Raw genomic sequence first — 15,051 nt, 5'->3', positions numbered from 1 at the left:
AAGCTTATTAATTCGTACGTTAAGATACTCATAGGCGCAAAATAATTTATGGTGAATTTTATTAATCTATTCTAATGACCTAACAATTACCGCTCCCTTCCGAAAGGTCACGGAACATGAGCAGACAACCACGTGGTCTGCATCCAGAAAATTCTACCATCTGATGCAAGCTATCTAGTATCGAAATGGTAAGTTACTGTGGAGTTTAAAGAAGTTATAGTAGTTGCGTTTACAAAATGGATATATTTGTCTTTTAGATGGATATATTGTACAAACAGATTTGTCTTTTGATTGCCGTGCACCGTGTGCCGAGATGTTGTGCCAGGGGTCTGGAAATTGACCAGAACTTACTAGAAGTGACTGGCAAAACCCAGCCCCCGGTAGTTATTGTTTTAAAACCAATTACTGAAACCAACACGATGCTGTTAATTCTTCTTAATTGTTAACTAAATAATTTTGTGTTAATTAATATTCATATTTTATTCTCAGTAGACAATTCGACAAAGCCCATATACTTGGTGTTCAAAAGCCCATATAAGTGAGCAGTAACTTTAGAGGCCCCCTAATTCCATATTTACCAGCAGTAATATTGGAGCCTATTTTATGACTGTTTTACAGTAGGATTTTGTAGATACAGTCAAAGTAACTATACAAATGCAACAATAGATTAGTTATTTAATTAAAGTGGTCATTCAAAATTAAGTTCTTACCATGGTTACAATTTAATATGCCATAAGAACACTGTCATTAACATCGGCTGCCTTAATTGTAAAGGATGGTGAATTAGATAAATAATATCTCTTCACAGCTAACATTTTGGCGTACATCCAATCTATACACTGTCTAAATATTTACGATTCTATAGATTAACAGAATATGGTATGTGTGCACTGTCTGATGAACAATACTGTACAATACTGGGTCTGGTATTAACTGGATGGCAGGGTAGACCCACTGGTGTGATGCAAAGAAATTGATTTAATAAAGGATTAAAGTAATTAAGTCAACACTGCCCCCTGGAGAGCATTCCTCACCTAGCATGGCTAGCCGATGTCAACAGTTATTGTCTTCATTTGTTTTTATAGTGTGGATTATGTTTCTTGTGTTTTCATAGTGAGGTGATGCCGTATAGTTAATCCCTAATCCATTGTGAAAACAAAGAGACTTTTTTCAGACTTAAAAGGATTCTTGATTGTTAAAGAAAAACACCTTTCTTTTATTTAGATATACTCAATTGTCAGGTCTGTCAGTGTCAAGTTTAGGGATAATTGAATCATTTAGATGCTTCTGAACCCAAAGATGTGTTAATCCAATAAACATAAGTGGATACCATTGGTTGGCTAAGGTAAATATTGCACTGAGTGTATAAAAGCCAATATAGCTCAGTGGAAGATCAAGTTCTCTCAGTTGCCTACAAGTGCACATACAGTGACCACAGTCCAACAGGATAGACCCTCAAGCACATTGGAAGTGAGAATATTACCATCAAAGTTCCTTCATATTTAAATTGTTGGAGTGTCCAGTGATTGAAAGATTTCTCCAGCATGCCTTCTGCCTTCAGTCCAGTTGACCCTGAAGATCGTCGCCATGACCTTCAACAAAATGGGCTAGGTCAAGGCATAGGTCAGGTTAATATTGGAAGTAATGGTGCTTTCTCTGCACCAGCACCACGTTTATCGCACCAGCTACAGACTACAGATTTCCAGCCGCCCTATTTTCCTCCGCCTTACAATCCGGTTCCCCAGCAACAACCTACTCAGCAGTCAGTTGACTACCACAGTCTGGCCAACATGGACCCATACAGTCACTTCAACTCGTACAATCAGATGCAGCAACACCATTACAATCCTGTGCATCAAGTCGATCGGAACACCATGAGGCATCCAGATGAGAGCCATCTGCAGTACAACATGCACTCCGTGCTCCCTAGCAACACCTACGACTCCAGGAGGGACGAGTACAACGTCCTCATGCATGGAGGACACGTACAGATGAACCTGGACCATGACGCCCGCATCATGAACATCCCAACAATGGATGATCATGTCATGATGAAGGAGGAATCGGAATCCAATTATCTCCTTGAGTCTGATTCCGATTCGGAAAAGGGAATTGTTCGACATAAGAACGAGAACCAGGAATTGATCGTGTCCAGTGTTGTGGCCCCGACTGATATATTTTGTTCTGTGCCGAGTCGCTTGTCATTGCTGAGTGCTACGGCCAAGTACAAGGTCAGTGTTGCAGAAGTCCAGAGAAGATTATCTGCCCCCGAATGTCTGAACGCTTCACTCCTAGGGGGCATTCTGCGACGTGCCAAGTCTAAAAATGGCGGGAAATCTTTGAGGGATAGCTTGGATAAGATTGGACTCAGCCTTCCAGCAGGGAAAAGGAAAACCGCCAATGTGACTCTCTTCACGTCTCTTGTGGAAGGGGAGACAATCCAGCTGGCGAAAGACTACAGTTACATATGCGAGACTGAATTTCCCTCCAAACAATGTGCAGAGTACAATCTTCAGAGGTACTCCGACCATAATGACCACAATCGCAGGAATCGCGTCATGGCAACCAAACAGCTTTTAAAGGAGCTTTGTGACCTGCTGTCAAAGGACCGGTCTCCTCTTGGTGTAACACGACCCCAGCCAATTCTTGATGCCAGTATACAGAAACCACTGACCCAGTTTAGTCTGATATCACATGGTTTTGGAGCACCGTCCATGGTGGCTTCGTTGACAGCAGTGCAGAGTTACCTCACAGAAATGGTGAAGCTCATTGACAAAAATGCCCCACCTACTCATCATGAATAGAAGTCTTATCATGAACGAACAGATTGAGACCCTGGACTGTATTAAAGAAAGATTTGTGTATACTGCTTAATATGAATCGCTTTGAAAGAAGCTAAACAGCACTTGTTTTGTACAATCAACTTGTACAGTTTCTGTTTAGTACGATCAACTTGTACAGTCTTGAGTTTACATTTGTACATACACATCTATTTATGGAATAAATTTTTATTACTTTTAATCCTGTGATGTGTTTATTTTTCTCACAGAAGGGAGTGACAAAATGTATTGTATCATTTACATGATTTTTATCAAATTTTGATTGGATATTCTTCTAGAATGTTTTTGGTTTGGTTTGTTGTTTAACGCCGCACTCAGCAATATTCCAGCTATATGACGGCGGTCTGTAAATAATCAAGTCTGGACCAGACAATCCAGTGATTGACAACATGAGCATCGATTCTTCTAGAATGTGGAAACAATGATCAGGATTGACAATCATTACTAAGGGTGTGCAGTATAACTGGTATCTCGGTAAACTGAGGTTAATTCTTTCCTCGATGCATATCATGTGTTTCATGTAATACACTTGCCAAATACAGGGCCCCAAGATGGCTGCATATTTATTAAATGAGTAAACATTTTGTTGAACCAGCATCCTTTTCTGTTCTATTTGTGAAATTCCATCCATACACAGATTCTTCTGAAATCAAAATTTAGAATTATGCAATATGTTCTGATAAGTATCACAATGCGGCCTTGTGCATCGCAGAATATTGTGGTACACTTTAAACCTCCAATACACATCCCTATACAGTAATACATCTTCTGTTCCTAATCATTACATAATCTAGAACAGTGTTTGATTTACCTGTCATAGGTATGCTGGTTATGTACACATCTTAATTAAATTAGACCCAGGTCATGCATTATTTACCAGTAAAATAGGCCAGTAGGTACCAGTAAATACCAGCAGCAAATTATCATCTTAAAAAAGATACTTGACCAAATCTGTATGAGTAAGTGTTGCCTTAAACCAGTAGTTGCCAGTTATTTACCAGTAAAATAGGCCAGTAGGTACCAGTAAATACCAGCAGCAAATTATCATCTTAAAAAAGATACTTGACCAAATCTGTATGAGTAAGTGTTGCCTTAAACCAGTAGTTTCCGGTTATTTACCAGTAAAATAGGCCAGTAGGTACCAGTTAATACCAGCAGCAAATTATCATCTTAAAAAAGATACTTTACCAAATCTGTATGAGTAAGTGTTGCCTTAAACCAGTAGTTTCCGGTTATTTACCAGTAAAATAGGCCAGTAGGTACCAGTAAATACCAGCAGCAAATTATCATCTTAAAAAAGATACTTGACCAAATCTGTATGAGTAAGTGTTGCCTTAAACCAGTAGTTGCCAGTTATTTACCAGTAAAATAGGCCAGTAGGTACCAGTAAATACCAGCAGCAAATTATCATCTTAAAAAAGATACTTGACCAAATCTGTATGAGTAAGTGTTGCCTTAAACCAGTAGTTTCCGGTTATTTACCAGTAAAATAGGCCAGTAGGTACCAGTAAATACCAGCAGCAAATTATCATCTTAAAAAAGATACTTGACCAAATCTGTATGAGTAAGTGTTGCCTTAAACCAGTAGTTTCCGGTTATTTACCAGTAAAATAGACCAGTAGGTACCAGTAGATACCAGCAGCAAATTATCATCTTAAAAAAGATACTTGACCAAATCTGTATGAGTAAGTGTTGCCTTAAACCAGTAGTTTCCAGTTATTTACCAGTAAAATAGGCCAGTAGGTACCAGTAAATACCAGCAGCAAATTATCATCTTAAAAAAGATACTTGACCAAATCTGTATGAGTAAGTGTTGCCTTAAACCAGTAGTTTCCAGTTATTTACCAGTAAAATAGGCCAGTAGGTACCAGTAAATACCAGCAGCAAATTATCATCTTAAAAAAGATACTTGACCAAATCTGTATGAGTAAGTGTTGCCTTAAACCAGTAGTTTCCAGTTATTTACCAGTAAAATAGGCCAGTAGGTACCAGTAAATACCAGCAGCAAATTATCATCTTAAAAAAGATACTTGACCAAATCTGTATGAGTAAGTGTTGCCTTAAACCAGTAGTTGCCAGTTATTTACCAGTAAAATAGGCCAGTAGGTACCAGTAAATACCAGCAGCAAATTATCATCTTAAAAAAGATACTTGACCAAATCTGTATGAGTAAGTGTTGCCTTAAACCAGTAGTTTCCAGTTATTTACCAGTAAAATAGGCCAGTAGGTACCAGTAAATACCAGCAGCAAATTATCATCTTAAAAAAGATACTTGACCAAATCTGTATGAGTAAGTGTTGCCTTAAACCAGTAGTTTCCGGTTATTTACCAGTAAAATAGGCCAGTAGGTACCAGTAAATACCAGCAGCAAATTATCATCTTAAAAAAGATACTTGACCAAATCTGCATGAGTAAGTGTTGCCTTAAACCAGTAGTTTCCAGTTATTTACCAGTAAAATAGACCAGTAGGTACCAGTAAATACCAGCAGCAAATTATCATCTTAAAAAAGATACTTGACCAAATCTGTATGAGTAAGTGTTGCCTTAAACCAAGGAAATTCCTAGTTTTTATGTAGCCAGTCTTAACCATATGAATCAAATGTAAAGCGTGGTAGAAACTAACAGTTTCAATCCACTAGTCCTTATAATGATAACATATAGAAAAAAAACCCTTATAAATGGCAAATTTCTATTAGTCCTTATGATACCTTAACTATTGGGCAGTTTGGCTGGACTACAGGACAAGTGCCAATTTCTGACGCTGTAAAGTAGAAAAATTGTGAACAGTGGAGAGGTTGGTTTTGAGGCTAACATTTTGGGAAAGCAGTCATATGTTTTTGATTATGTTTGAGTAAGGGTGGGTTGAAAGGGGCAATTGATTCAAAGGGTGGTGGTGGTAAAGGCCCACTTAGCGATGATAAAACACAGGAGAAGAACGAATGGCAATGGCTTCACAAAGGGATCTATAAACATTCATAAATCAGTAATTAAAAGCATAGTGCCAGTGCCAGTTGTTACCATGGGGCTGTTGCCACTAGGTTAATTGGTTGTTGATTTGACTGTCACAATGTTGAATGTACAAGTATTTCATGTGCTGCTGGCTCAGTGAACAGGTAAATTTATAACTGATGGAGACACTGTCAGTGTGTGTTCCTAAACAATTTGTTACAATTTAGGCTTAAACCAGTGTTTGTTTACCGGTAATTACCAGTTTTTTTACCAGTAAAATTAGGCTTGGACCGGTAATTCATGCGACTGGCAGTCCCTGTGGACTGGCAAATAAACTACTTATAAATCTTTGTTGTTGAACAAAATATCGGTGATATTCATATAAGTACATTTTTTGAACAAAGTCAGCTTGTCTGTTACCATCAGGGTTTCCCCTTGTCTATTTCTAGGTTAAATATCCATTTGTAGCGACTTCGTCTCAAAATATTAAAAAAAGGAGAAAATTGTGTGTAAAGTTTGTGTGAATGACGTAAAGATCTTGCTGAGTTACTTCAGAAATGACATCTTTGCACTGAACATAATGTTGAAAGAATTAAAACCAAATAATTTTCATACGTTTTTTTATTTGTTGAAAGGCAAGGCAAAAATTAGGGGGGACTGGTAATTTTTAGAGTTTCAAAATGCTCTTTCTACTAGTCCTTAGGATACCTTTACTATTGGGCAGTTTGGTAAGGACTACAGGACTAGTGCCTTTTCTAACGCTGGTATCGTTCATATTTTCATCAGTACCACTCAGATACGGCCTTTGTCTGGAAGCCCATCTTCCTGATTAGGTGAGGGAATGTATTTATGCAAGGTGAATGCAACAGATGTAGAACATTTTGTTCAGTTTGTTGATATTCCATACTATGTGGTATGTGTAGCTCAGGTTGCCATGGAAATCTGATGAACATTAAGACTAAAGGTAATTATGTGCCATTAATTTGGTAATGTGTCAGTATTGTCTTCTGTCGGCGCCATCTGGTGATCAGGCTTCATATGTGACATGTCATGTTTATGTTCATGGCTTGGAACAGATGGGTTTTGGTTGATGGTGATGAACAAAGGTTTCAGGATATGTACAGCTGATTGGAGGTGGAGTCTATTTGAATATACACTGATAGGGATCTTTGTTGATGTTTTACAAATTATTTTATTCAAAGTGTCACTTTGTTAAACCAAGGAATCTGTCCATCTGTCCTTCAAGTCGTCCTTTGAAAGACATTTTTGTATACGACCTATAACTTTAAAACTACTACATAGATTCTTTTTAAACTTTGTGACAGTTGCAGTGAGAAGTTTGATTTAAATATTTGGATTTTCTGAAAAAACCCAGAGCTGTTTAAAATTGTTTTAATAAGAATTTTTTACTTCAACATTTGTGCAATCTATAACTTGAAAAACTATGTCCTAGATTCTTTACAAATGGGGATACAGTTTCTATGCAAATATGCAGTGTTAAGCTTGTTTCCAATATTTCGATTTTCTAAGAAATACAGAGCTCTATTTTAATTTGTTTTACAAGAATTTTTTGAAACATTTGTGCGACCTATAACCAACTAAACTAGTTAACATGGTTAATGGATCCTCTAATTTTAGAGAACAGTTTCCATACTAATAGAAGAGGTGCAGTGCAAAGTTTAATTTTCATATTTGTAGTTCCTGAGAAAATATTGCTATTTTCATATTTTGAACTTAGAAATTTGTTGGAGTTGAAGTCGGGGGTATTAGCAAGCCCTGCTCACTTTTTGCCTTGTTTATTTGTACTTTTCACATTTAAGAGAAGAGGAATAAAAGAATTGTCAAGTTAGGCTGTTATAGCAGGAGCTGAGGTGACTTGCATTTTACTGACAACAGGGTCAATAAACAAGAGGCTCTCATGTTAAGTTTTATATTTTTGTGTTGAATGAAATTTTAAAAAGCCCTGAATTCAAGAAATAAGGACTCAGGTTGGTTTTCCCTGCACTTTGTGTGTCAAGGGCACTTAGAATCGGAGATCACTCCAGTCCTTGGTATGCACACAGGAAAGCGATACCTACCAGGCGGTTATGTTATATGGTTAGAGATAAAATGGATAGAATTATCATTAAACCGCCCGCTTGTTATCAGAAATCGGTGTAACTTGATAATGCCCTCATATTGCTTGACAACGGGCCATTATCACGCCCGTTGTTAGGTGATGGCATAGGCAGGGATAGTGATGTCATGGTTAATAGTGATGCCATCTGGTTTATTTGTTGTTGCTTGTGGAAATTGTTTCAGTATCTCTTGTAGTGATAAATAACTTTGTTGTGAATATAGGTTTTCATTTTTTGTAAAATAATGAACTCGGCTATACTAAGGAAACTTTTGCATTATAAGTTTAAATTTTGTGACTTGTGTGTTTAAGGGGGCACAGGTTGTCAGTTATTTCAATTCAATGTGCAGAGTTGCATCCCTTAGGTGTGGCAGGAAACTATAACATGTTTCTAGGTTTGTCAGTTCCAGTGCTTGTGGGTTTCACCAAGTGGTACATGTCATGGACAACATTGTGTAGGGCTCTCTTACTGCATAAGCTGGCACATAGTGCTATCAGTGAAATGCTGTTTAAAGCAGTGTTAAACTCACTCAGTCAATCAACCATACATTTTTTATTGCAAAGTTGGGGGCACAGGTGGCCCAGTCGTCTAAGGCGCAGCAATTTGCTGTGTAGAGTTGCATCCCTTGGGCACGTCAGAAACCTATGATTGTGGGTTCGAATCCCGGTTCACCCCGATTATGTTTCTAGGTTTGTCAGCACCATACCCATGCTCGTTGGTTTCACCGAAGTGGTAAATGTCTGAGACCTGCATCTTTTCTGGGCTTCCTCCCAAATTAAACTGACACGCCATGATATAACTAATACTGTTAAAAGCGGCGTTAAACCCAACTCACTCACTCATTGCGAAGTTGCGATTCATCATAAAAAAAATCCACCTGTTACCAAGGTTAAATGGCAAACACTCACACACACTGTGAATCAAATTTTATTGTGAACAGCCTTAAAATGTTTCTCTTTTTTAAGACTAGACTAGTCATCAGAGTCTGTAGCTAGTCCAGAACAGGACAAAAAACGTTTACTATGTTTATGTTTTCTGTTTGTTTTGTGCAGTTTGTAGCAAATTTTAAGCTTTGAGAACTGGTTCAGAATCGTAACGTTTCAACATGTCAAATGTACTAGTCAATGAGGACTACCATCAGTGGACTAGCTTCAATTTCAAAAGCTGTTGAACTCCTACATCAGCATTAGAAATTGGCACTAGTCCTGTAGTCCTTGCCAAACTGCCCAATAGTTAAGCTATAATAAGGACTAGCAGACATTTGCCATTTTTAAGGGTTTTGCTATATGTTATTATTGTTAGGACTAGTGGACTAAACATGGTAGTTTCTACCGCTGTACATATAACTCTACATGCTTTTTTGTTTTGTTTGTTTGTTTGTTTGTTGTTTAATACCGCACACGGCAATATTCCAGCTTTATGACGGCGGTCTGAAAATAATCAAGTCTGGACCAGACAATCCAGTGATTGATATCATGAGCATCAGTCCGCGCAATTGGGATATGATGACATGCATCAACCAAGTTAGCGAACCTGACCACCTGATCCTGTTTACGACAAGCATAGTCGCCTTTTACAGCAAGCATAGTCGCCTTTTATGGGAAGCATGGTTTGCTGAAGACCTATTCTAACCCGGATATTCATGGTCCTCTACATGCACATTGTGTTGCAGGCACAGGCATTCAAGCGTTTCTTGCCGATGTTCGACCGTGTACTGGTGGAGAGGTTTCTCCCGGAGGTGAAGACGAAGAGCGGGCTGATGTTGCCGGAGAAGTCCCAGGGCAAGGTAGTGGAGGCCACTGTCGTCGCCATCGGGCCAGGATCCAGATCTGATGTGAGTTCAATGTAGCGATCTTTCAGGTTGAAATAAACTGTTTGGTTTATCTATAATTAATTTTAAACATGTTAAAGCGCTGACTGAAATATCTATCTCAAACAAAATATCAAGACCCTCTCCCTGCATAATATTGAAATATTAAATAGTTGGTTCTACTGACAGTGATGCAACACTATTACAACACTGTTACAATACCACAACAGTCACACCATTACAACACTGTTATGACAGTTACAACACTGTTACAATACCATTGCAATAGATACAGCACTTATGCAACACCATTACAACACTGTAACAATACCATTACAATACTTTTACAACAGTCACAACAGATACACTACTGTTACAACATGGCTACAAGGTGTTACAACAGATACAACACACGGTAGACTTGCCTTGGCGTTTAGTAAAAGAAATATTGATATGTATCTATAAATTCCACAGTCATGGCGCAGGACTATATTGTGGGCCTCACTATACAATACTGTATTGACGTTTGGTTACACCACTACCAATTTATTGACATATTGACCTCTGTACTCTTTAGGACCGCCTCCGTGGTCTAGTGGTAGAGCGTCCGCCTGGAGAGCGGAAGGCCCGGGGTTCGATCCCCGGACGCGTCATACCAAAAGACGTTAAAAGATGGTACTTGTTGTTACCCTGTCTGGCGCTCAGCATTAAGGGGCTAAAACAAGGACTGGTCGGCTCGGAGTCAGTATATTGTGTCTGAGTGGGGTATTCATGTTAAACTACGGCATGGTACCTCAGTGAGCTAGCACTATAAATCGGCATCAGTCCGGACTAGTACAAGCAGCCACACAAACACACACACGTACATGCACGTCGCTATATAAGTGCAATAATCTTGGACGCGACGTTTAACCCCATTTCACCTCACCTCACCTCACTGTACTCTTTAGAGTGGGGATTTGGTGTGTAATGTCTGTGATAACCCGATTTAAACAAATATTTGTTCCATCAGATTGGTTTGGTAGTTGCTTACTTATTACTGAGTGCGTTGTTACTCTCTGTGGTTTGTGCAGGAAGGGAAGACCATCCCAATGAGTGTTGGCGTGGGAGACAAGGTGTTGTTGCCAGAGTACGGAGGAACCAAGGTGGTCCTGGAGGACAAGGTGGGTGGAACCAGGGGCTACACCTTTGTTATGTGAGGGGTCGTTATGCTGTGCTGCTCTTCATCATCATAGGTCCAGATCTCACATTGTTTCAGCAAGCTATATAAGCAACCCATTCCTGCCGTAAGAGGCGACTAACGGGATCGGGTGGTCATGCTCGCTGAATTGGTTGAAGCATGTCATCGATCCCAATTGCGTGGATCAATGCTCATGATATCAATCACTGGATTGTCTGGTCCAGACTCAATTATTTACAAACCGCCGTCATATAGCTGGAATATTGCTGAGTGAGGCGTAAAACAACAAACCAACCAACCAATCAGCAAGTTATAGGATTCCCTTATATTTTCTTGTGTAAAGTGCATTCATTTAAAAAAAATACTGCTGTGTAATGAGCAGTGTTCAAAATACACGCCTGCCCGCAGGCCCATGGCTAGCCAAATTTCTGTTGGGCTAAAGGTTCTGGAATGTCCCAGCTAATGACATTTTAACTTGGATTTTTAAACAGCGTTAAAATCAAGAAGTCAAGCCAATATTGTAGGTTGCCAAAAGCATTTAAAAATTAATTATCTTTGATCAAATAACTATTATAACATGTACACTACAAGTCAAAGCATTAGTCTTGGAATTGTATATTAGTGGAAACTACTTGATTTTTGTTATTTGTGACCGATCAATGATGCAATTTATGTTGCTAGATTATGTAGGTGTATCCTGAGCCTTGCCAACTGAAATAAAATACTAATTACATTAATATTTATGTATTTCCTTTTATTGTCGACTTAAGGAGGAATTATTGGCGAGTACAATTATTAGCAGACGTGATTTCCACAATCAGCTGTTATTTATTTTTGTGTCCACATATGTGAAGCGATAGAATTTTAGTTTACACAAGATAATTTTCAAGGTAGTCATGTGGTGATCTCTGAATTTTAGACAGTAGACAACATGAAATCTAAGTCGCATTGGCGACCATTTTATTCGCAACTTTGAGGCCTTGATGTATGCAACTTAATCCTGTGACCCCACTATCCAGGGATGTAAAATCTCTGCGGAAATGAGGAAGTGGAATAATTCCATATTTATTTAACAATTTTGATTAGACAATGAATATTGAAATACCATATTCGATGTAATAAGCACCCCGCTCTAATAAGCGCCCACGGCGATATTTGCTAATATATTGGCTAGTGAACAAACCCAATTAGCACCCCTTCTGATTGATCAATGTACACAAGACTTATTTATTCGCGTATAATACGCACTCGTGTGTTATATGCACCCTTAATTATGGGCAAATAAATTCTGGAAAAATATATCTGTCGTATATAAACATTTCAGGCTGTCAGCATAAACCACGAAATTTATCTTTTAACTGTTTTTTCACCAAAATAATATTCTAATAAGAGCCCCCTATTTTTAATTTTGAAAGCTTATTATGTCGAAAACGGTATTCCACTTCCTAATTTATGATGAAACATATCACAGAACTATTTTCAAGAAATTCACATATGATGTACTTCATGATGTCACACATCACTTAATATGAATACTGTTATGTACTAAACAAATTTGATTATACAAAGAATGACAGAGTATTCTGATTTCATATTAATTGATGTGTGACATAATGTGAATGTCTTAAAGTAGTTCTGTGATGTGTTTCAATATAAGCAAGGAAGTGGAATATTTCAATATTTAATCGAATGTTTCATGGCCTTGTAATAGTTTAAATTCATTGGTTATCATACTGCTAAAAATGCTAGGTAATTTTTGAACATTGAGATGGTGTGAATGTTTTCCAAATTGCACCAAATTGCTTAAAATGCAATCAAATGTTTAAAAGATTTCATAGGGGGCATGCCCTATAGTTTTCCTCTCTTTGGGGGGAAAACCTGCTCACATCCCTGACTATCTGATTGTGTTTGTTTGTTTGTTTGTTTAATGCCGCACTCAGCAATATTCCAGCTATATGATGGCGTGTGTGTTTAATGCCGCACTCAGCAATATTCCAGCTATATGACGGCGGTCTGTAAATATTTGAGTCTGGACCAAACAATACAGTGATTAATATTATGAGCATCGATCCATGCCATTGGGTCCGATGACATGTATTAACCAAGTCAGCGAGCCTGACCACCCGATCCCGTTAGTCGCCTTTTATGACGAGCATAGTCGCCTTTTACGGCGAAGACCAATTCTATCTAATTATGAAAAGTGTTCATTGTTCTGTATGGGCTTTAGGGGTAGTGAACTCAATCAGATGAACTGGGTGGTCAATGATGTATTTCAGTTTGTGATGCACAATATTACTGAACTTGTTTGTTGCAGGACTATTATCTGTTCCGAGATGGTGATCTGCTGGGGAAGTTCAACTCTTCGTAACGTCAGTGCTTCAGGACTATTTTGTACTGTGCAGATATACAGAGTAGCTGTCATTGTGTTGTGTGAGTGTCGAGAACATGAATACATGTTGTAGTGGAACTATTTGCTGGCCAAGTTCGGTACCAAACAGAGGGAAGAGGTACTGTGGAGAATGGAAGGAAATTGCATTTATCATATATTCAAGGGTCATGTCATTATCAGATGAAAATTAAAAATTTATGGATATTGTTGTTTTGATTTCTTTATATTTGTGGGGGCACGGGTGGCCCAGTCGTTAAAGACGCCGTGATTTGTCGTGCAGAGTTGCCTCCCTTGGGCACGCCATGAACCTAAGATCATGGGTTTGAATCCTGGTTTGCCCCGATTAGGTTTCTAGGTTTGTCAGCACCATACCCGTGCTAGTGGGTTTCCTCCCACATCTGGGGCGGTCGGGTAGCCTTGTGGTTAAAGCGTTCGCTTGTCGCGCCGAAGACCTGGGTTCGATTCCCGACATGGGTACAATGTGTGAAGCCCATTTCTGGTGTCCCCCGCTGTGATATTGCTGGAATATTGCTAAAAGCCGCGTAAAATTAAACTCACTCACTCACTCCTCCCACATCAAACTGGCATACCTTAATATAACTGGAATACTGTTGAAAAGCAGTGTTAATCCCAACTCACACAATCATTATTTAGGACTGCCTCCATGGTCTAGTGGTAGAGCTACAGCCTGGAGAGTAGATCCTCTGCTGCGTCATACCAAAAGACGTTAAAAGATGGTACTTGTTGTTACCCTGTCTGGCGCTCGGCTTTAAGGGGCTAAAGCAAGGACTGGTCGGCTCGGAGTCAGTATACTGTTTATGTTTAACTGCGGCATGGTATCTCAGTGAGCTAGCACTATAAATCGGCATCAGTCCGGACTAGTACAAGCAGCCACACAAACAAACACAGGTACATGCACGTGGCTATATAAGTGCAATAATCTTGGACGCAACCCCAATTCACCTTACCTCACCAATCTTTATTTGACTGCACAGTGAGGCTTCAAAGATCTGTGAAGATCAAGATGTGCAAAGTATGTTGGTTCTGGGCCCCAACCCACTAGTGTCAGTTGTGTAATGACATTCAAAAGCCTATGGACCGTGAAGATCCAGGGTAGAATAGGTCTTCAGCAACCCATGCATGAACTAAAAGGCGACCATGCTTGTCGTAAGAGGCGACTAACAGGATCAGGTGGTCAGGCTCGCTGACTTGGTTTGAAGCATGTCATCGATCCCAATTGCACGGACTGATGCGCCTGATATCAATCACTGGATTGTCTGGTCTAGACTCGATTATTTACAGATTGCCGTCATATAGCTGGAATATTGCTGAGTGCGGCGTTAAACAACAAACAAACAAAAGCCTATGATAAACTATTGAGTTATGATAGGTCGTTATGCTGTGAAAACTTTGTGGATCAGCGTGCCATTGTACAAAGCGATCTTAGCGCTAAGGTGATCGTAACTCCCATACCTTAACATAGACTTACGACAGTCATAGGGCTAAGGTTGTTTTGTACAACGGCACCCTGTGGCCTAAAGCATAATTTGGTAAAAAAAATATTCAGTGGCGACCCATTGCCGAAACTGTACAGAATTGTTCCCTAAGGCAATTTTTAGTAATTAGCTTTTTGATTCTGCCATTCCTCAACACTGCACACACAGGATCATATTCAGATAGCTTAATGAAGAAAAGCAAATATCTAATTTTTTTTAATGTAGGGGGGAGCAGGATTTTTCACCATATGTACAATAAACCAGGAAATA

The 15,051-nt window shown here is 39.0% G+C and overlaps 2 protein-coding genes across 2 annotated transcripts; both read left to right on the top strand.

Annotated features, from left to right (window-relative positions):
• Positions 1 to 85: 85 nt before the first annotated feature.
• Positions 86 to 13,494, top strand: LOC124120017 (10 kDa heat shock protein, mitochondrial-like). The gene is made up of 4 exons (XM_046482742.2): positions 86 to 188; positions 9,579 to 9,740; positions 10,790 to 10,879; positions 13,211 to 13,494. The coding sequence occupies exons 1-4, from the start codon at positions 186 to 188 to the stop codon at positions 13,262 to 13,264; spliced, it is 309 nt and encodes a 102-aa protein (XP_046338698.1). The 5' UTR covers positions 86 to 185; the 3' UTR covers positions 13,265 to 13,494.
• LOC124120016 (transcription factor AP-2-alpha-like) lies at positions 550 to 3,430 on the top strand. Its single transcript, XM_046482741.2, has one exon. The coding sequence runs from the start codon at positions 1,545 to 1,547 to the stop codon at positions 2,802 to 2,804; it is 1,260 nt and encodes a 419-aa protein (XP_046338697.2). The 5' UTR covers positions 550 to 1,544; the 3' UTR covers positions 2,805 to 3,430.
• Positions 13,495 to 15,051: the final 1,557 nt, after the last annotated feature.

Source organism: Haliotis rufescens, unplaced genomic scaffold (assembly GCF_023055435.1).
Source record: "Haliotis rufescens isolate VD_foot unplaced genomic scaffold, xgHalRufe1.0.p SCAF_91, whole genome shotgun sequence".
NCBI classification, from domain to species: Eukaryota; Metazoa; Mollusca; class Gastropoda; order Lepetellida; family Haliotidae; genus Haliotis; species Haliotis rufescens.
This window is presented reverse-complemented; position numbering and strand designations above follow the sequence as displayed.

Bases quoted from the DNA above. Each gene is read 5' to 3' on its own strand.
- LOC124120016 (XM_046482741.2), top strand. From the start codon at position 1,545: ATGCCTTCTGCCTTCAGTCCAGTTGACCCTGAAGATCGTCGCCATGAC.
- LOC124120017 (XM_046482742.2), top strand. The intron at 9,741-10,789 runs GTGAGTTCAATG...TGGTTTGTGCAG, and splicing joins GGCCAGGATCCAGATCTGAT to GAAGGGAAGACCATCCCAAT. The intron at 10,880-13,210 runs GTGGGTGGAACC...TGTTTGTTGCAG, and splicing joins AGGTGGTCCTGGAGGACAAG to GACTATTATCTGTTCCGAGA.